Source organism: Meles meles, chromosome 19 (assembly GCF_922984935.1).
Source record: "Meles meles chromosome 19, mMelMel3.1 paternal haplotype, whole genome shotgun sequence".
Lineage (NCBI taxonomy): Eukaryota > Metazoa > Chordata > Mammalia > Carnivora > Mustelidae > Meles > Meles meles.
The window spans coordinates 6,434,276-6,456,867 of record NC_060084.1 but is presented as its reverse complement, the minus strand read 5'-3'; the positions used below and the strand labels follow the sequence as shown (position 1 = coordinate 6,456,867).

Genomic DNA, 22,592 nt, shown 5'->3' with positions numbered 1-22,592 from the left:
GCAGGGAGAGCCCATGGGTGGGTCCGGCCCGGAGGTCATCAGGGTGGCGGTGACCCGCAGTCAGTCACCAGCACGTAAGCCCTCCGTGAAGGCAAGGAGCTTTGCTTTGCCCGATGACGTGTCCCAGCCCCCAAACGTGCTGGAAGCCCGTCTGCGGTGCGCAGGAAGCGCTCGATAAATATTCGATAAATGAATGAACCGTGAGTCTGAAGCTCCAAGCAGACTCTCAATCCAGTTTCTAGGTGATTTATTTCGAGCTGAGGTCGAGGCTGTGTATACGTGTGTGTCTGTAAAACCGCCCTTCTCTGCGCGAGAACGGCCCTGTTTCTACCGGAGATGGTCACTGGTGCTCCATGGAAATGGCTGAGGCCCTTGATCTGCTGCTGGGCGCGTGCGGACACCACTGAGCGCGGTCATGCCGGTGGCTTGGCTCCTCTTACGAGGGAGGCCAATGCTCTTGGACGTGAGCTTGGATGCGAGCTCTGTCCCATCCCGTGTGGACCAGCCCGGTGTCCTCCACCATCTGAATTACTCGCATGTGATTCGAAGCCAGATGATTTCTGCTCCTGAAACGGGCTCTGAAGGAGCGCCCCGGGCCTCCCGCTGGTGGGGGTGCAGTCTGTGGGGCCTGTGCCCCTGCCCGGGGAGTCATCCTGGGGAGCCCACGCCCCTGCTTGAGGAACGGCAGAGGCTGCCAGCCGGCCACTCCCCCATCATCCTTGCGGCTGGAGACTTCTTAGAACTCATGGCATTGGTTTTGGACTTTTTTAAAAATTGAAGTGAAATTCACGTAATCTAACATGAGCCTGGGTGAAGGCTGCAGGGCCCCCCAGCCGCCACGGTACTCAGGTCCCCTCCACAGGCCATAGTGGCTCCCTGTCCCCTCCCGCAGCCCCCGACAAGCACTCACCTGCTCCGCGTGTCTCTGGACCTCCCTCTTCCGGATGGTCCCTGTAGGCGCGGTCATATGCTGGGAGACCTTTCGTATTGGACTTCTTATACTTAGTGTCATGTTTTCGAGGGTCGTGTGTGTTGGAGCCTGTGTCCGGACGAATTCGCTGTCCGTGAATGTTTGTTGAGTGAGTGCGTGATCCAGTGGTAAACACACGGCATTCTCACACTCAGATTCCATGGCTCCCTCTCGCTAGCTTCTGTGAGCCGTCACGTCATTCATACGTGCTTCTGTCTCTCCAGAAGGTGTTTGGGGTTCGCTTGAGTCTCTCTGAATGGCATCACCCCACGCCTGGCCTCCCAGTTTCAGGCCCTAACTCCTGCAGGCTCGAAGAGAGACGGTATTTTGGAACCTCTTGAGGAGATGGCATGCCGAAATGGAGCACTGTTGGATAACACACATTTAGCAGTGCCTTTCGTGGACATAGCGGAAATCACACAGTGGCCTGTGTCCCTGAGAGGAGGGCAGGGCAGTTTTTCCCTTGTTCACGGGATGGCTCACTGTGACTGTTGTGATAGCAGCAGCGGTAACAGAAAGACATGGTTGTTCGGGCTTACCTGGTGCAGAGACATGTAGCAGCCGCCGTCCTTGCTGGTGGTCCACTGAGTCACCCCTTACACCGTAAATGACTCAGTGTCTCATGTATTGGGGGAATCGGATCCCTGTGAGCTCCCATATTCCTCAGTTCTCCAGTGGAGTCCAGGCATTACAACCTGGTGTTCCAGACTGCCCATAATCGGGATCCAACCAGGTTTTCTGACTCATCTCCGTCAACCTCTGTCTCTCCACCTGATAAACTCCTATTCACCCTTCAAAACCCAGCTCAGACATCACAGAACTTTCCGAAGTCTTCTTGAATGACCCCATAGCTAAGTTAGTCCACCTCTCCCCGGGCTCCTGTGGGCCTCGACATCTGTAGATATCACACAAAGAGAATTCTAATAATCTCTAGGCATGTCTGATTCCCCGACTCAACTAAGAGGTCCTTAAAGGAAGGGATTCTGGACTGTGTTTTTTTCTTGGAGCAAATGCTTGCCAAGTGAATGAGGAGAGGTGTGTGTTTGTGTGTCTGTAACGCTGGGTAGAGAAGAAAGGGGGCTAGAGAACTCTAGAGGAGAGATATTTGGATTCAAATCTGTGGGTTTCCAGAATTCTAGGGGTTCACAGAGATCTGCTGAGACCTATAAGCTATTTTCCTAATTTTGAAAAGTGTAAAAACAGGCAGCACGAGATAAAATCTGTGGGGTTGGTTGTTGGATTTTGTTTTCCAATGCAATGTATTCAGTTCGATTTGGCAGTACCAGTTACATGGCATTGGTCTGGAACGCTGGTGGACAGGAATCCAGGCTCTTTTGTTTGTGAAAAGGGGGACATGTGTGACCGTTACCATGACCAGGGGTCCTGCGGAATGCACCCCGCTGATGGGAGCAGCTCTTTACAACTGGCACTCATTGCTATCTGTCTGTCCCTACGCTGTGTCCGATGTTAAGTATTTTCGCTCTCACTTCTGCTCATTATGTCCTAAGTAGATTGTGTTCCTGTCCTGGGCAGGATTTTAAAAGGTGGAATGCCTGCGGGTAGGATCGGTGTGGTGGTTAATCTGGGTCACACACACACACGTGGGGGCCTGGACTCCTGGCCTCACCTCCATGCTCGGGACCACCACTTGAAAGTTCTCGGCTTCCGGCCTCCCGCGCAGACCATCACACCCGTCACGCTTACGTCTTGTGTAACCGCAGTGGCAGAGCCGAGGCGCCCGGGGCTGAGGGGGCTGCAGAGCCCAAGAGGGATCCAGGCATTCTGAGTCCGTATTCCAGAACTTTCTTCTTCCCACCTGGCTTCCCGATGTCACTGAGCCTGTCTCTCTTCTCTCTGCCTTGGGGGTGTAGTTTTGTGTTGTTTTGTTTTGTTTAGAGCAGTTTTAGGTTCATCACAAAACTGAGGGGAAGGCACAGATTGCCCACACAGCCCCGGCGCCCCGCGCTTGCACAGCGTGCCCTCTGTCCGCGTCCCCACCAGAGCGCTACGTTTGCTGCAGTTAATGAACCTACGCTGACTTGCCGTTGTCACCCAAAGCCCATAGTTTACCTCGGGGCCCATGAGTTTGGACAGATGCTCAGTGACAGGTGTCTACCAGTGTAGTATCGTGGAGAGTAGTTTCACCGCCCTAAAAACCCCCGTCCTCTGCCTTGTCATCCCCCTCCCCCAGATCCCTGGCAACCACTGATCTCTCACGGTCTCTCCATAGTTTTGCCGTTTCCAGAATGTCATAGAGCTGGAATCCTATGATATACAGCCCTTTCCGATGGGCTTTTTTTCACTGAGTAAGATGCACTGAAGGTTCCTCCATGTCTTTTGGCGGCTTCATTTCTTTTTAGCACAGAGTAACATCCCCTCGTGTGGCTGTGTGGGTTTCTTTATCCATCCACCGACCGAAGGCCATCTTGGTTGCCAGGTTTGGGCGATTAGGAACAAAGCTGCTCCAAACACCCAGGCGCAGTTTTCGTGCGGACCGAAGTTTTCGGAGCCGATCTTTAAGGACTCTGTAGAGATCCTACCTCAGACATGGTTCTGGCCCTGCCGCCAGCCTCCTCAAAGAAAGTTCACTGGGTTTGGGCGTAAGCAGCCCGCCGAGTGAGCGTTCCCTTGTCATACATCTTGGAGCCCTTGGATGGAAGCCTGCAGCCCCCAGGCGAGATGTAAGCAGAGAACAATCAGGGATTTCCCACTTCTTCTTTGAAAGACACCAGCAATGGCTGCCGGTACTTGCTGCCCCAAGAACTATTGTGTTTATTTGTCTAAGATTATACCCTGCCTGCCTCCAAGAAGGCTGCGGCTTCTCAAGACACCATGTGAAATGAGGCAATTAGGAGCTCACAGAACGAGCCCCTCCAGATCCCCAGGGACGGGCCCCGATGATCCCAGGCCTCGTTTGGCTGCTTGGAGCATTCTGTTCGAGCAGCACAAGGGAAACACGGTTTACACTGGTTTTGTTTTCTGACCAGGAAAACCACACAAATCCTTCTCGCGGGATAGATCTCTTCCCTTCCCTGCCTTTCTTCTCTGCTCCCCACTCACAAATGAAACCCCTCTAGGAGATTCTAGGGAGACCTTCGACCCCAGTTGTCCGCAAAGGGAGATGGTGTCTTCTCATGTTTCAGTTCTGACCCTTGCCACGAGGGGCTTGTTAGCTGGGCCCTGTTAGGTCCCCTTCTGGTGGTCTCATTTATGGCCGAGGCTGGTTGACCTTGGGAAGTACCAAGCAGTGCTTCCCCATATGTCTCCAGTATTATCTCTGTGTGATGGTTTAATTATACTCTCCTTTCCTGTGAAATTATTTGGCCGTGTCAAAACCCAATCACCACTTTTGTGCTGTCTGCTTATTTATTCTACTTGAACTTACCCCTTTTTTGTTTTTGTTTTTTGCTCATTCATCCCCCATTCTGTCTGTCGCGCCCCTACAAGGGAAATCCCGTGAGAGCAAGGACATCGTTTGTTCACAGCACACAGTAGTAGGTCCTCAGTGCTGCGTGCAGGGACATTGTCACTGTGCGTGAGACACCGCGCTAAGTGTATCACCTGCATCCTCTCATCGAGTCCTGGTAATGACCTGATCCACAGGTTCCAGAAGACTAACTTGCTCTCTAGCCCTGGGGTCCAGAGCCCATAGAGGCAGACCCGGCAGGTGGAGTCAGTTTCTGACTCCCACACCTGCACTCTTTACCGTTACAATCTGAGAAATGTCTAAAATTCCATATATTCTGAATGCAGTACGGTTTTCAACAAATTCGTATTTGTAAGAACAGCGTGTACCTACATTCCCCCCAGTTTTTAAAATACGGTGAAATGTACGTGTTTTTAAAAACATACAGTTCTGTATCACTAAGAACGTTGGCACCGCCGTTCATCCCTAGAGCTGTTTTCCTCTTGCACAACTGACCCTCTGTGCCCATTAAACACTAATTGCCCAGCCCCCCTCTTCCAGACTGTGGCGACCACCACTCTCCTTTCTGTCTCTATGAATCCAGCCTCTCTAGGTCCCCCACATCAGTATAATCAGAATATTTGTATATTTGTGGCTGGCTTCTTGGATTGAGCATAACGCTCACAGGGTTCATGCAGGTTGTAGCATGGGTCGGAGTTCCCTTTTTCGGGGTGAATAATACTGCACCATATGTATATACCACATTTTGGGTTTTGTTCACCCACTGATGGACACTCGGTGTTGCGTCCGCCTTCTGGCGACTGTGAACCATCCTGCGTGGACATGGGTGTACAAATATCCATTCGAGTCCTTACTTTTATGTCTCTTAGGGACATACCGAGAAGTAAACTGTGGGTCGTAAAGTAAATCTGTGTTTATTTATTTGAGGCACCTCTGTCCTGGTTTCCACAACGGCTGCAACGCTGTCTGCTCCCCCCAGCAGCGCACAAGGTTCCGGTCTTTCCGTCTCCTCCACCAGCCCAGGCCGCATTCTGTGTTGCGGTGTCGCTGCGGCAGCGGCCATCCTGATGGGTGTGAGGTGTCGAAAGTATCTTTTTAAAAAAGCCATTCTCTGAGGTGTGTGGTGATTACATGGTGGTTTTAATTTGTGCTTGAAAGAATGATGTCTGCCTTGAATAATGGGTCGTTATGGTCTAGGTTGTTGTAAGTGGTGCGAGATCGCCATTGGGGTGATTCCTAATTGTCGTGATGGTGCTGGTACACAGTTGGTGTTCAATATATGCCTGTTGAGCTGGATGAAGTTAGTGGGGAGAGTGGCAGCTGGGTCCTGGCATTGCAGACGCGAGGGACGCAAGATGGTAGGACGACCCACCACAGCCCCATGCCGGCTGGAATGCCAGTCTGTCTGTCTTCCTTTGCAAGAAATGACCTGTTCCCTTCCCGAGTCCTTAAACCAGCAACTGATCACTACCCAAATCAGGTGTCCTGTGGAATAGAAGAGATGTCAACAGCCTGAAACAGCTGCTTGCTGTGACTTCTGTGTGGTCCCTGGGAGCCTTGAAATGACATCACACCCTCCCAAGTGCCATAGGAAAGACCAGCCTTTAAGCTCTGACCAGACGTGGCCACGCGAATGTGGGTGTCATTCGTGTGCGGCAACACGTTCTGGAAATAACGAATCCGCATGGGCTCAGTGTGGTGGGAACTGCACTGGCCTCAGGCCGGCCTGTGCCACGTGGCACTTGCTACCTGGGCAAGTGTCGTCCACAGCCCCTGTGCTCTCGGGTGTGTTGAGGCCGGCAGCCAGCCGTCCGTTTTCACTGTGTGCCATTTTGGTTTGTAATTAGCATTTTCCCCCCAACCCCCTTGTTGGTTGTGCTGATGGACACAGACTTCAGGTGGGCTCTGGCTCGTCTGTCCAGCGCCCTAGGCTGGTTTCCAGGACAGAAAAGCCTAATGGTGCAAGAGGCGTTGTGTCCCCGAGGGCCTCTTCCATCCCCTTTCTTCCCGTCTTCCTCCCCCTTCTGCAGCCCAGGCTGCTCGGTGCTGTCCACGGGAGCCAGCCCGGTCGTCACCATCGCTACAGGGCTCCGCAGTGATGAGGAGAGTTGGGCAAGACAGGGTTTAAGTCTTGGCCCCACTGCCTCTTTGTGACTTTTCTGCCCGGTGCCTCGTTGGTTCATCCGCAGAATGGGAAGAACAACGCTGTACACCGCAGCACGTTCCCGTGCAGGCTCACCGGTGCTTACAAAGTCCTGTGTGTGTTCAGGCTCCTGAGAGTAGCTCCCTCCCTCCCTCAGGTTGTCATGAAAGGTGGATGGTTTCCATCCGTGATGGCGCAGGCCTGTCCAGTAGTAGATCGGCATCTGCCCGGGGGCTTTTGTGATCTCAGAGAGAGTGTTGAATCCTGTCGGAGCGGCACGCGTCGCTGAATGGTGAGGTGCATGTCCCGGGGTTGGACGCTAAGGGAACGACTGCTCTGTGTCCCTGGAGCACAGAGTGTGGTGAGCGATTCCGAAACTTGGGTCTGCTGCCCACTGACGATGCCCAGCACCCCCGGGGTCTAGCTTAGGCGCCTCCGGAAAGATGCCCGAGGGACTCAAGGCAAGCAGACCCCATCTCGGCCAGCCCAGGCATCCCGTCTCAGCTCAGCCCCTCTCAGCTAGGGGACCCTCAAGGGTTGCCACGCCTCCCTGGTCTGTCTCCTGTGCATGTGGGACCAAAAATCATTCTCAGTCTTTTCCTCTCTCCCCCATTCCTCTCTCCCTCCCTCCCTTCTGCTGGTGTTTTCTAGAAGACTGTGTTGATATGTCCCCAGCTTTCTTCACACTGTCAGAGGTTCTTGGAAGCAGGTTTCAGTCATGCTGACTCATTTTCATTGTTTTGGGAACGAGAGTGAGATGTGGGTCGCCCCACGTAGGGTCCCGACAGTTCGCTTGGGGGTCATCTCCAGCAGGCTGATGTCCTCAGTGGACGTGGGTGGTTCTTGGAGAGAACCCCACGTCTCCTGGCTTCTGGGTCATTTGCTTTCATTTTGGGAGAGGCCCAAGGGGTTTCTCCCCAGATGTGTCCTCTGGGAAACTTCTGAAGAACTTGGCTGATGGGCACACCCACAGAATTCAGGGGTAGGTCTTAGGGCAGTCGTTAGAGAGGACATTGCTAGAGAACGTCTTGGTAGGACCCAGCCGTAGTGGATATGATAAATAGCAAATTGATCCACTCACCTCCCCATCCACTAACATCACCTTAGAAAGAAAAAGAGGAAAACATTCCACTCATTTTCACCCATCCATCCACCCAACCACCCATCTTGTATATATTTATACCCTGGAATGGTTTCAAGTAGCTGGCCCTGGCCTGTTTCTGTCAATAAAGTTTTGTGTGTGTGGTTTTTTTAAAGATTTTTATTATTTATGTGGGAGAAGGTGGGGGGGGAGAGAGAGTATAATAAGCAGGAGGAGTTGCAGAGGGAGAGAGAGGTGCAGGGTCCCCTCTGAGGAGGGAACCTGACGTGAGACTCGATGCCAGGACCCCGGCATCACAACCTGAGCCAAAGGCAGACACTTAACCGACTGAGCCACCCAGGTGCCCTCAATAAAGTTTTATTGGAACATAGCCACAATTACTCATGTACTGTGACTGCGTCCACATCACAGCGGCACTGTTGAATTCTTGCGGCAGAGACCACGTGACTCACAAAGCCTACAGAATTGACTGTATGGCCCTTGACAGAAAGTGTGTGCCGACGTTTGGATTAGATCAAGGGGCTAGAGTTCTAGTCCTGGCTTCGTTCATAACTGGGTGCATGACTCTAGAGCAAGTAATTCCTCTTCTCTGGGCCTCATTTGTCTCAGCTATGAAATGGGATGCCCTGGCACCGAGCTCACGGGTTGCTCTGAGGAGTCAGTGGGAAAACGTCTGCCAGCAGTTGACCCAAAGACGAGGCCCATGGATGGTCCTTGATCAGGACACTTCCTCCGGACGTGGACTAACACGGCACATGGAAAAACAGGATCCCTTAGTGCATGGGAAGGTCCTGGGGCCGCAGCGCGCCCGGCCAATGAGGACACAGAGGCAGGTCCCCCTGTTTCCAGGCTGTCCCAGGCCACTGCTCTGCCACAGCTGAATTATACCGTCAACTAGAATATGTTCTTAAAGACCTAACAATTCACTGTCTGATCCCTACTGGTCTCCTTACATCTGGAATACCAGACGGGTCCAGCGAGGCCTGCATGACAGTGTTGTGTGGTCTGAGTTAAATCACTACCAGTATTAACAAGGAAGACTACAGTTGCTGTTCCCTGCCTTCCGCCTCAGAGCTCTAGAGCTCTGATCTTGAGCAAATGTGCCCTTTCCTCTTGCAAAAGCATCCGTGCCGAGCACGGGGAACACACCGGATGGGCACGGGGAGCAGAACTGGCCTTTCTGCCGCGGTAGCTGCGAAGTTTCTGTTTTGCTCCCACTTCCTCTGTGGGCTCTGAGGCTAGTTTTGAGGAGGGTGCTGTCTCTGTCGCAGGGCTCAGAAGTCCCCTCTGTCGTGGATGTGCTCCACCTTTTGAGAAAATTGAGCTCTGTCTCTTGCCTGATTCCGTCTTCCCAACTCAGGAACCTCAGTCTTTTCCAAGGCATAAGTCAGTACCTGTGACGGAGGCAGAGGGACTTGTCCCATAAAACTTGCCTGTGATTCCCTACCATCGTGTGTCTCTTGGGCTGAAATAGCATTTTACCCCGTGGCCACCCAGGAAGCCCACTCCTGGGCATTTCCCCAAATGCTTTTGTCTCTGCTCTGCCCACCCCAAATACGTACAAAAACGCTCACAGCAGCTTTGTACACAGTGACCCAAACTGGAAACAAGCGAGGAGCCCTCGACATCCGTGGTCCTTGGGAAGGAACGCTGCTTTGCAATTAAGAAGCAGCAGCCGCCCCAAATGTACGCATTCACAGCCTACACTGAAACAAAGGAGCCAGACACAAAAGCCTGTCTGCCATGTGACTCCATTTGTAACAAGTTCAAGAACCGACCCACAGTGACACACATCTCCAGGGAGTGCGGACGGGAAAGGCCCCGGGGGGGGGGGGGGGCGCCCCAGAACACGTCCCGCTGAGTGCGCACGACCGTGCACTTGCACACGTTTCTGCGTCCACCTTCATTTAAACAAGAAAGAGGAGAGAGAGGAGATCCAAGAGTTTGAGAAGTTTGGGCAGTGGAGGGCTGTGTCTTGGGCTCCGTCGCATCTCAGGCCCCTTCAGGAATCCTTGAACCTCTCGACCTATCCTAAAGCTTCATGTCCCCGGCCTGGGGTCCCACACCGGGCGCTCCCGTACTCGCCATTCCCTCTACTGGGAGTGCAGGGCACTGCCCTCCCCACCTGAAGACCCAGCTCAAAGGTCACTGTGGGAAGCCTTCCCGCAATGGTTCCGCCCCACCCGCTGCCCTTTGTACCTTCCACCTCTCAATTACAGGGCTTGTCCTGTGTTGTTGGTACCTGTCTACACCTCTGCCTCCCATCACGAGGCCCACCGTGGCACACCCTGGCCATCTTGGGGCTCCCAGGCCAGCGTCCCGCGGGGCGGGCAGGCCACATGGTATAGAGAATATGGATCTGACCTCTAAGTCCACACTGTGGCCTTTCCGCTGGCCAGCTGTGACCTGGGTCACCATTTAGCCGCTCCCAGCCTCCCCTTCTTCCTCCATGAGATGTGGGTCCCAGCGGTGCCCGTCTCTACGGGGCCTTGTGAAGAGTAGGCCAGATGTTGCCTGGGACTGCCCCAGGGCCTGGCATTCAGGATTTACTCGACTGTTGCTCCCTAAAAATATTTCCTGACTTGTGGGCGGGACTGTGCTGGCTCGTGTCACAGCCCTCAAGAAGGGCGATGAGCCCCTCACTTGGCACAGGTGCCCAGTGGCACGGCACGGGTACGGAGCACCATGCCCCGGGGACGCAGATTTCCGTGCCACAGTGGTGACCGAGGTTGGAGAGTCCGAACATGGAAATATCAGTTCGTCCTCTGTCACTAAGCCTCTTGAGCCATTTGCCCATAAAAGGGGGCAGCTGCCATGGCTGGACTCATGATTAATGATCCAGAACATGCCTCCTGACCGTCTCCACGGAGTGTAGTCCATGGAGATCAGCCTTGGCCTGCCCTGGCTGGCCCTGCCCTCACGGCCCAGCCTCCAGGAACTCCTCTGGCAAGGTCTGGGCTGCTGGAAAAGGGACCCTCGGCTCTGGTGCCTGGTGGCCCCTCCCAGGCCGCCCAGGTGGGCTGGGCATGGAGGGCTCGGTTGAGATGGGCAAGAGTGAGGTGTGGGTGAGTGAGTCTGGGGGAGGCGGTGTCGGGCAGAGGGGCTCCCGCTTGACATTGGTCTTCCAGTGCTGGCTGGTCACCCTTGTGCTCAGGGCCGACTCCAAGCCAGAGCACTCCTCTCTGTGCTATCTTTTTGGGGGTCATCTGGGGGTGAGGGAGGAATCTGGAGAGGTTGGCAAAAGTCCCTCCTTCCTTCGTGTTGAGGCTTGAAAATCCTCACCTTGGTATAATGAGCTCCTGATTAGCACCTGGCCCGGCGCTGGGCGTCTAACTCAGTGAGCTCAAACGGGTGAGCCCTCACTTCGTTGTGCCCCTGCCTGCAGCCCCCTCCCAGCTGCCGTCTGAGCCGCCCTGTGTATCCCCCTCGGAGTTACACTAGCAAGTTCTCACAGGTGCTGAGCACAGGAAGCGCATCTCATCACTCCGCACAGCACCCTCAACACAGGTATACAGTTACCTTCTTTACTGCAGTGTAAATCACACGCCATAGACCTCGCCACAGGCTCGTGTGGAAATTCTGGTTAACTTTTTCCCAAGTGGCTGCACCATTTCACGTTCCTGCCAGCGTGGATGAGGGTTCCGGTTTTCCCATATCTTCTCCAACACTTGTGATTCCCTTTTTCAAAATAGCCATCCTCATGGGTCTGAATACTGCCTCACTTTCGCAAGGGAGAGAATGGGGGCTCAGAGAGGCCAAGTGACTCGCCTGAGGCCACACAGCCCACAAGTGGATTCGACTCTCAGACTTGTGATTTTCCAAACAATCTCCTATCGAAGCATGGCACACAGGCAGAGAAGTGTACGTGCTGTGTCCTGCCTGATGCACGCCAGCAGTGTGGTACCACTGATCTGAATCTAGACCTGGAACAGTCCCGAACGTCCAGAAGCTGCCTCTGGCGCCTTTCTAGTACTGTCCCCCTTCGGGGGTAACCAGTAGTGTACCAGCTCACCCCGGTGTTCCAGAACATTCCCAGTTCTCGTGCTGAACATCCGGAGTCCTAAGAAGCCCCCTGGGGCTCGGGCAAACCAGATATCTGGTCACCCCAGTAGCCAGGACACTGACCTCTCACAGCATGGAGGGGGTTTGCCTCCTTCTGGACTCGATGTAAATGGAAGCGTGTGTATGTGCTTCTGTGTCTAGTTTTTCTCCCTCAACGTTAGGTTCACGTAATCCATGTGCCTGCTCTGTGTAGTCACGGATCACTCTTTCTCACTGCGTACTGGTCCACGGCGTGAGCACCCGGCACGTTCTGCATCCGTTCTTCCGTTGATGGACGTCTGGGTGGTTTCCGGTGTGTTGCGGTCTAGGGCTGCCGAGTGTTTGGCCAACGTGTATGCACAGGTCTTCGTGAGAACATATGTCAGCCCTTCTTCGTAGGACTGGGACAGCTAGTCGCAGGGGGTACACGTGTCCGGCTTTCACAGATACGAGTGCACAGTTCTCCCAAGCGGACACTTGTCACTGTGTTTCCCACCTGAGCTGTTCTGCTAGAGGACAGTGTGGTGTGTCTCCCTGTGGTCATCCCCCTGATTTTGAACCCACTAGCAGTTAGGGACAGAGGCTGGGACATGGGCCCCGAAGGTCTCAGTTCTCCTCCCAGCTCTGTCCCCAATAGCCGTGTGCAGGTGGGCAAAGCTTGGAACCTCCATCTGGTCTACCTCGGGGGTGATGGTCATACCTGCCTCCCGGGGGGGCCCCTGGAGGGGGGAAGGGTATGCAGAGGTGGGAGGTGGGCACGGGGAGCCAGCGAGGTTGCTCCCAGCCTGAGAGGTCCTGACGCGAGGGCAGAGGGAGGGATTCCTGGCACCCATGCCTGCTCTCAGCTCCTCGGGGCCTCAGTGGGAGCCAGGGCTGGATTATTAACTTCCTTACAACCAAGAAAAGAAGAGTAAACCAAACACCACAAAACACAAGATGGGCGTATTTTTCCTTTCTCGCTCAAAACCAAGTCACTTTTACATTCTGTGGAGCTCTAACAAGTGGGGCGCTCTGGCTCCATGGGCTACGTCAGAACAGCAGCAACCTTGTGGGGTCGGGTGTGGGGAAGGTCCAGTGGCAGCGAGAAGCAGCAGCCTTTTGGCCTCAGCGGAAGGGCTGGAGCAGCTGTCCGGACAGACACAGCATCTCCAAGTCAGAGGCCAGTCGGGGAGCGTGTGTGCCCGAGGGTGTCTCCAGGCTGCTGCGCGGCTCGCCAGCGGGTAGCGGCAGCAACAGCGGCCCTGGGGCAGCCAGAAAGGCTGAAATTATGTTGGGTGTCTTTGGTTTATGGAAAGAAAGGGAGGGGGGTGTGAAAGGCATTTGGAGAGATTTGCTCCGGGACCGGGGCCCAGACTGACCCATGTAGCAGCAAATTGTTACCGCCGCTTTGCTTCTGCGGTACAACTTTCCCTTTGTGGGATTAAAGAGAACATCAAAATATTTTGACAGGCTTTTCCCGAGTGAGCCCGTGTGGGTTTCTGCCCCCAAGGCCGAATGGAGCTGTAGGTGGCCTGCGGACCCGCGGGGCTGGGTCGCAGGAGGCAGGCAGATCTGGGGACCCCGGCCAGGCTAGCTTCTGGCCCCTCTGTGCATAGTGTGTGTGTGCGTGTGCTGTGTGTGACCGCAGGTGCGCACGCGGGTCTGGATCCGGCTGGAGGAGTTGGCAGGGTGCGGGGCCAAGGTCACCCTCCTGGCTGTTGGGAGATGGGATCCTGGATCTGTCTCTTGAAGGCAGGGGTCTGCACCTCAGTTTGGCCTGTAGCGTGTGGATCAGCGGGGGTGAAGCCAGCCCCCCCCGCCGCTGCGTGCCGTGTGGTGAGAGGAGATCGTACCTGTCAAGTCCTCCCCGCCGGGCTGGCCACACGGGAACCACGCCAGGAACGTCACCCGGGGCGCTTGTGTCTTTCTGTGGGGGAAGGGGGGCTCCACGAGGCTGTGTGAGCAGAGCCCGTTTCCTTCCTTGTCCCTGAAAACCATGTCAGACTCTTCCCCATACCCCAAAGGTGGAACACCCCCCCCCCCCGATATCCTTCCGCTGATGAATGAGAAAACCGGGTGCGGCCCATCTGCTCAGTGGAACATTAACTCCGCCACAAAGAGGGGCGAAGCTCCGATACCTGGTTCTGTGTGGATGAACCCCCGAAACGTGACATGAAAAGACGCAGAGAGAAAGACCTGTGCCGTATGATTCTGTCGAGGTGAAATGTCTACACAGGCGAATCCGGGGTCAGCAGCCCTGTGGGGGAGAGGTCCTGGGGAGCGACTGCTTCGCAGGGATGCAGTCGCCTTGTGGACCGCTGGACGCGTCGTAGAGCTGAACGGAGGGGCAGTTGCGTGACATGGCGAGTGCCCGAAATGCCACGGAGTTGTACGTCTGAAAATGGTCGGTGTTTCCTTGTACATCACATGCGTCTCCGCTCCGTTTTCTAACGAGCCGCAGGGGAGGGGGAGCTGGAACCCCCTCCTCCAGTTGGAGCCCTTCTGTGGCCCCGCGGTGCCGTCGTTGTGATGTTGTCATTGTTGCTGTTGACTGTCCAGCAGGGCTGGAAGGGACGGCCCTGTCCTCCGACCTGCTGTCTTTTTTGAGGCTCTGCGTTGAGGGGCTGAGTAACAGGAGCCAAGCCTTCCTCTTCCAGCTGGAAGGTACCCTGTGGAGTCGGGGTGTGCAGAACGGGTCCCCCGACATGCTGACTCAGGCAGCGTCCCCGCGGGCAGAGAAGGGACCGGTCTGCAGCGTGGCTCACCCAGCCGGGTCCCGGCGAGACACCTACCCTCACCCCGTGCCAAACACCCTGCTGTTCTCTGCCCAGGTCCCCAGGCGGGCAAGGTTCCCGGCCTCCTACATCCGCTGGCCTCAGGAGTGAACGCGTGGAAGGTGTTTCCAGACCCGCTTCTCCTCTTGGGGTCTGGGAGCCTCGTCCCTGCTCCCCTTCCCGGGAGTGGCACTGGGCACCTTCCTAGTCTGTACCTTGAGTCAGCCTGGAACCTCATCTTGGGGGTCGCAGCCATCATGATTTCCATCGGCTTTTAGAGAAATCCCCATGGAAACCAGCAGGCAGGTTTGGGTGGAGGGAGCTGGCTCCCCGGAAAACGGGGGGGGGGGGGGGAGGAAGCCTGGGGCCTTTGGGGCGGGGGTGGGTGCTGCTTCAGGCGCTTTCGGTTACCCTCCACCCTGCCCGTTCTGAGGGAAGTCCGAGAAGGTGCCCGTTTAGAATGGCAGGTTGGAGGGCCTTTGGGGATCCCCGGGGACCCTGATGAAGCCCCTCCAGCCTCTGCTGTCTTGAGCCTAGAGGCAGGCGTTGAGGGGACACCCGAGAAGAAGCTCATCTCAGAAGCAGAGTGTTCTTGTCCTGGTCTGGCAGAGCCCCAGTTCCTCCCCCCCGCCCCGATGTAGCCCCTCATCAGTCCTTAGAGCAAAAGGACAAAGGCGTCCCAACCTGTTCCTCACCCCCCACCACGGGAAAGTAGCCTCCCAGGAGCCCAGACCCAGGCTTGCAGTCACCTCGTGGGCAGTTGGCGGCCGGGTAGTCCCTCCGAAGTCACCCGGGCCAGAGCACGGCTTCTGGTGGGACCCGGCCAGACTCGGGGCCCAGCGCGCAGCACCCCCCCCCCCCAGCCTTAGCCAGGGCTCCCCAGGTCTCTTAATATCTCTTTAATGAGAGCAGTTGGCAATGACGTAAAATATGCTCTTGCCCTTTGTCCCAGTAATTCCATTTCTGGGAATCTGGCCTAAGGAAATAATCCTAAATATAGGGTAGAAAAACATGTTTCACAAGGATGTTCATTGTAGAGTTGTTTATAGTAGCGTAAAATGAAACAACCACACTGTCCATGGTCGGGGGGAGCCGTGATAAAATAAAGAGCAGCCAAATGTTTTGTAGCCACTAAATGATAGTTCTGGAAATTATTGTCCAGAATATAGGCAGCGCGTGTGATGTAACATTGTCTTAAGAAAAAAAAAGAGGGAAGGAGGGAGAGAGGCAAGAAGGAAGGAAGGAAGGAAGAAAAAAAAAAAGACACTTTACAAAATCATATGTATCCTGTGACTCGGGCTCTGTTTAAAAAAAAAAATCGTGTATTAAAAATCCTCAGGAGGGTGATATACCAAAGCAGTAATGAGTGGTCTTGGCATGATTTTATCTGAAAGATTGCCTTCTATTCATCATCTTCCAAATTATCTGTAATATTCACGCATCGTCTTTCTTAGGTTTGAATTATAATTTATATTCAGGAAAATTCACCCTTTTAGCATGTAGATTTGAGTTTTGACAAAGGTGTACAGTCAGGTGACTGCCACTATGATGCCACCGTGATGGAGATACAGAACACTTCCATCACCCCAGAAAGCTCCCCCATGCCCTTGGTGACTGGTCCCCACTCTACCCGGGCCACTGGTGGCTGCTGATCTGATTTCAAGCCCCTGGGCTTGGGTCATTCCAGAATGTCATGCAGTCGGGAATCCTGCCCTACGCCTCGCCTTGCCTCTACGTGGAGAGATAACTCAGTCTGCTTATTGTTCTCCTACGCGTACCTCGCAGGGCTGGATTTCCTAGCTTCCCCCAGAGGAGAATTTCATGTTCCTTCTCCTCTGACTCAGCCTTTACCCCACGTAGGAATCTCCTCCACCATCGCTCTGATCATCGTGTTCAGATTACCGGGGAATTACCAGTTATCTGTGAAACCACCCCAGCCGCGCGGAAGAACCCAGGATGGAGGCGGTCCGTGGCCAGTGCTGGCTTACACCTGAACCCGAAGACCGGCGTTCAGGCGCTCCCGGGCGGCCCCTGTCCCCTGCAAGCCCCCCAGGCTCCCGTCAGGGCTCAGTCTGGAAAGACGACCCTGGGGGCTCAACAGCGCGGCAGCGGTTCATTTCTCTTAATGAGCCTTTATCTTGGGGCCGTGGGAGAACACTCGGCAAAGTAACAAAGGCAGTCCGGAGTTTCCTTGTACCCCAAGCCCGCCACCGTGCTGGTTGACATCTCACAGAAACATGATAGCTTTGTCACAGCCAGCCAACCAGTGCTGATATGCTGTTACTAAAGCCCACGTTTTAGTCTCTTTCCTTCATTTTTACCCAGTGTCCTTTTTCTGTCCCAGGACCGCATCGGGGAGCCCACAGTGCATGGAGTGGTCAGTCTCTGTGGACGCAGGCTTCTCCGGCTGGGGACGCTTGCCCAGACTTCCCTGGGTTTTGGTATCCTGGTCAGGTGTTTTGAGAAACATCCCTCAGTTGGGGTTTCTCTGATGTTTTCTCATGGTTACACCGGAATTATGGGTCTGGGGGAGGAGAACCCCAGAGATGAAGTTTATCATTTCTCACAGTTGTTCCTTTTATTTGGCTTTTTGGAAGTTCTAGATGCTGCGCTAAGCCCTCGACAGATCGGAACTCCTTTAATAATTGGATCTCCTGATAATCCTGTCTATTAAATTCTCATTTTACCATTGGATGAAATGGGCTCAGAGAGGTGCGGTAACTTACATCACATCACACAGTAAGAGGCTCAAACACAGGTCCCGTTGATTCTACAGATTTTGCTTTTAGCCAGTATTGCTTCCAACAGTGGGAAAGCAGTACATCTGCTATTAAAAACCAGTACGTATTTATTTATACCCAACCTTTCCCCAAAAAGCCTGTGTTGCAACTTCTAATCAAGGCCACATTGAGGCAGCTGAAGCAGGGTCGTGAGAAAGGCAGACGCAGGCGGTTGGCAAGCCCCGCCTCCCGGGAGTCAGGAGCGGTCATCTCCCGGAGCGTGCTGCCAGGGGCTCGGGCGAGCACGGGACCGCGCAGAGCCTCCTCCCGTCTCTGGGGCCTGAGGAGGCCGCGGGGAAGCAGAAGCCTCAAGGCCTCAAGGTGTGTTTCTAGAGGAACGAGGCCGGCCATTTGCTTGGTCTGAATAACCACGTCCTAATGATTTTCTGGACGGGCCTTTCTATGGTGTGGCGTGGTCCAGCCGTTCCCACAGGTCTGGTGGCCACGTCGTAGCCCGTGTCCCCTGGCCTCTGGCTGTATCGAGGGGTCAGTGGACTGGAGTTTGGAGACGGACTGGACTGGGAAGAGGGAGAGAGGCGGGTGTGAGCCACACAGAAAGGCCATCAGCGCAGCAGGTACCTGGTGTCGGTGCCTCTTAAAGGACTTTTTGAAATTTATTAATTTTTAATTTTTTTAAATTAAATTTTTAATTTTTAAAAGACTCCCCAAAACCATCTTCCCAAGGATGTTATGTGTAGTGATTGTAAGTAGTACATGGATGAACACTTTTTCATTTGGGAAGATGTTCCTTCATTTATGGAGGAAATAACAATCAGCTTCCAAATGCCACAGTCTGTTTGGGCCCTTGGAACAGACCAGGTGGAAATTCTTGCTGCCCTGGTGCTGGGACACTAGCAGGGGAGACAAACAGTCCACGGCAAACAATAAATATTTGAACGTGGGTTCAGAAAATAAGTGTATAACCCATCCTCCAGACCCCTGGTTTCGCCGGTATTCTTGGGACAAGATGTGCTGTGAGGGCTGAGTCACGCTGACGGCAGAACGTGGAGAACATGATAGTGCCCGGGCTGCTGGCATAGAATGAGGGCTGTCGGGGGCCCGCACATCGGCCTCTGGGAAGTACCAGTGCGACCATCTCAGTCAGACACAGCGGCTGCGGGGACTGGCTGCCACCGCACCCTCCACCCCCCACTGCCCCCCTCCCCCGGGCCCTGGCAGAGTTGTTGCGCCACCTGGACCCGTGCAGGAGCTTCCAGGCTGTTCCTGCTTCTGCCCCCTCCTCCTGAGTCTGTTCCCCCTGCAGCCCTCCACGAGGACCCCTGGCAGGGTCCACAGGTCCCTCTGGGAGTGGCTGCCTCTCTCTCCAAGACCTTTCTTCCCTGAGCCTTCCTCGCCTGTGGCCTTCGGCTCCTCCCGGAACGTGCTCAGCCAGTGCCCACCGCTGGGCCTTGGCACAGGCCACAGGCTCCAGGATGTCTGTTCCCTCCTCCTGTCCAAGGCGCTGCAGCTCCTCGCCCCGTGGGCACCCTATCTGGAATCTTGTACAGCACTTGCTGTTTGCCTCCTTTGTTTGTTGTCTCTGCACCGCTGGGCTCCTGTCTTATCTACTGCTGTATCCCCAGCACCTGGCATATGGGCCTGTAATGTAATTAGTGCCTAATAAGTACATCAGATGAATGAATGAGTGAATGAACAAATTGATTGATCAGTCTCTTATTTCCTGAGCCTGGCGGCTGATCGTAGCAGGAAAATTTGAGACACCTCACGCCCTCACCCCTCTCCACGCCCCCCCCCCCCACACTGTATCTCTACTTTGGCAGACAGAAATGAGCATTGAAACCCTCATGGAGGTCCTAAATCTTGACAGTAAAATGAACTTGCCAGGCCACGGATTTCAAATCTCATCCCCTCTTGCTTGCAGCTCAGCGGAGCGGTTAGGGTGCTAATTTCTGAGTCACAGGTTCAGTTCTGCCCTGGACAGCCCCCTTCCCAGCTGGATAACCATGGGCAAGTCACAGGACATCTCGGCTTCCCCGTTCGTGCAATGGGATGGTCCTGGCCCCTGCCCGGTGGGACTGTTGTGAGCATGGAAGGAGAGAGCGCTTGCCACCTGCCTGGGGAATGCTCGGCGCCTCTCCGGGCTTAGGAGATGTTAGCTGTTACACTCTGCCGTTTCGGCTGTGTTATACTCGCCTCTGATTCTGCTCAAGTATGGCTTCCTGGGGTTAGAGTGACAAGGACCCTGCCGCGACCTGGTGGCCAGTGCGTCCCCCTGGTTTCTGGTGCCTTCTCTCCGCGACAGGGGAGCTCACTTGTCAGTGAGTGGCCGTGAATTTCTCTCTCCCCACCCTCACCCCAGCCTTGATCAGTGATAGCTGTTACTGTTCTTTGCACACACACAAATTACTGAGCTCTTGCTATGTGCCGGGCACTGGGGAGAGAGGACAGGGACCAGGACAGACATGGGCCTGACCTCCCCAAGCTGCGGCCTGGCCAGGAGGCAGATGTCAGCAGGTGACACACAGTATCAGTCCACAGTAATTAAATAGGGTGTGGGGAGCAATGAGGGTCCAGGGAGGAATGTGACCCGGTGGGTTATAGGGTCTGGAGGCTACCAGGGCCCCCTGAAGTCCGTGTGCAGCTGAGGCCTAGACGATAGAAGAGGAAAGGCCAGGGATAGAGCCACAACCTTTCTAGGACAAGGGGCAGGCTGAGTTTGCGCCGTCTTTGGCAGGTAGGCCACTGGGGAGGTGTACGAAGAGAAGAAAACAGATGGGGCTCGAGGAAGGAGCAGGACCAGACCCACTGGGCCTGGAGAGGGTGGACAGGGGTGTGGGTTTCATGTGTGGGCCACCAGGAGCCGTGGAAGGACACCGAGCAGGGAGTAAGGGGATCGCGTGTGCCGACGTGGACCATGGGACTGGATGCTAAGTGGCGAGTGCTCGTCTGTGGAGCGAGACAAGACCGGGAAGGCGGTGGGGTCTGTGACTGCTTTCTGGGCTTTCTGGGCAGGAGAAGGTGGCCACAGTCAGGGCTGAAGAGATCCAGAGCCTGCCCTGTGCTAAGCCCCACAGATGCCCAGAGGGACAATGCACAGGCTTTGCCCTCCACATGCCCCCAGTCCGGTCCCGGTCCCGACTCTGCACCCCCAAACGTGGGCACGCTGCCACCATGACCCGTTTCCTGCAGCCAGGATGCTGCCAGCCAGGAAAGACGGAATTCCTTTGGTTCCCAGAGTTGCCCAGTGTCTGTACCAGTCGGCTTATTGCCGGGGTGGGGATGTTTTCTGGAACCTTCTTCTGAGGCATGGATATTGTGCCTGGTCTTGTAACCAATGTGTGTCTTTTCTTTTTCTTCTCTCTCTCTCTCTCTCTCTTCTTTTTTTTTTTTTTTTTTTTCTGCTGCAGCCAACTGGGTACATGGAAAACTCAGTCTCCTACAGCGCTATTGAGGACGTTCAGCTGCTGTCCTGGGAGAACGCCCCGAAGTACTGTTTACAGCTCACAGTTCCTGGGGGAACGGTCTTACTGCAGGTAGGAGAAACAAACATGAACAAGCAGTTTCTCTGCCCTGCCCCCCGTGCCCTCACCCTCCTCTTTTCCCTCAGAGGAAGACCGCCAACCACCAGGAGGCAAGGTTGTTTAGCCTAGGGTGCTTTTTCCTCCGCTGTAATAAAGGTAGAAACTGAGGCCCTCTTGGGCAAAGGAAGAGGGAACGTGCCCAGACTGAGCTCCCACTGCCTGCCTGCTGCGGCCCCGCAGCTTTCTATCTTGTGCTTTTTGTCTCTTACCAAACTTGAGAAATAGGTCTTCTGATCTCCATTCTACAAATGAGGAAACTGAGGCACACAGCCTCTTAAGGCTCTATAGCCTTATAAGGCTATAGAAAAGCAAGTTAGTAATGGATGCTGCCTTTGGCTGTACTTCAAGTGGGGACGAAGTTCTTCTCGTTGGCCTAAGTCTCGACACTCTGATGGAAATATGAGCTTTCCCCTTGGGAAAGGGAGCATTTGGTGTGTTTCGGTCAAGGCTGTTGGTTGGAAATGATGCAAACATTCAAACTCTCTGAGGCAAAAAGAGAATTTGATGCTGTAACTGTATTAAGGTAACTGGGAAGTCTAAGAGAGGCCTTCAAGCATAGCTTGATCCAGAAGTCAAATGCAATTAACACTCAGTGCCCCTCTCTCTCCATCTCCTGGCTCTGCTTCTGTGTGTTGGCTTCATTGTCCTGGAGGGACTCTCCATGCATGGGAAAGATGGACTTCTGTCCTTTTAAAAATGTGAGAGTCCATTTTCCTTCTAGTATCTTCCTAGAAAATCTCATAGAAGAGTCTGATTGGCTCTGCTGTAGTCCCATGCCTCCCAGGGAATGCCCTACCTAGGTTCCATACCCACCCTTGACCTTAGGCAGTGTGTACTCTGATAGCCCTGCCAAGACCGTGTGGTCGGGGAGAGGCGGGTCTACCAAGAATGGAATCATGGCAGAAGAAATTGCTGTAGTGCATACACAGGACATGTTCTGTATCTTTTCAGGCAGAGCCGCCCCAGTTTCCAGCAGGGACCCCCAAGTCTGAGACTCCTCGTTAGAGAGAATGCACTCTCTCATCGTTGGGAGAACAGGCCATTCTTTCAGCAACAGTTTCTTTCTCACTGTCACTCCAGGGAAATCTGCCCTGAGCCCAAAGAGACGCTTCCCTCAAACATGTTTCCAAAGTGGCCATGAGATTGCGTAACGGCGTTTGACCCGGGAGGCACGCCGGTCAGCCTCCGAGGAACACAGGCTCCATAAGCTGATTGCAACAGCTTATTCTTTAGGAAAATCCTGGTCTTTCCTGTCATCTTTGGAGGACACCAAACCATGCCTGCCCCTGTGTTTTCCTCCTCCCTCTGGCGCCCTCCACATCAGCCATCTTTCTTTCTTTTGCGGGCTCTCATCTCTTTCCTCCTCACCTCCAGCTGGCAGAGTTCTCGTGTCTGTCCGTCTGGCCCCCGTGGGCTGGGGCCTCAGCCTCAGAGGAAGATTCCGGGGGGCACAAATAGGGTTCTGTGGAGAAGCTGAGCCGGTCTGTCCCCCATGCTGGGGCAGAAGGCAAATAAGACCCTCAGCCCCATCCTTGAAGGGGTCTGGGCCCTCTGGGGGGTGGAACGGTAAACACGTGGCTGCAGAGACAACAGCTAAAAGAGAGGCACATCCTGGAGGACTGGAAGCCCAGAGCAGGGAGTGACTCACTCGGCCTAGGGGTTCCAGAGGAGGCTCCCCGGGGATGGTGACGTTAGAGCTGGGCGTAGAGGGGTGAGTAGGAGTGCGCCAGGATGGGGGGGACACATTGGGGGCAGAGGCAAGGCAGGTGCAAGGCATGAAAGTGAGAGAGGGGGAGGCATGTTCAGGGCCCCGGGGATGTGTTCAGGGCTGTTG

General features: G+C 54.6%; 1 protein-coding gene across 1 annotated transcript in view; it reads left to right on the top strand.

Annotated features, from left to right (window-relative positions):
* The window catches only part of LOC123931126 (c-Maf inducing protein), a 226,109-nt gene that overhangs the window by 117,562 nt on the left and 85,955 nt on the right, over nucleotides 1-22,592 (top strand). Inside the window, exon 2 of the mRNA XM_045987920.1 lies at nucleotides 20,585-20,710. Coding sequence (XP_045843876.1) covers nucleotides 20,585-20,710 — 126 coding nt within the window. The remainder of the gene's footprint in view (nucleotides 1-20,584; nucleotides 20,711-22,592) is intronic.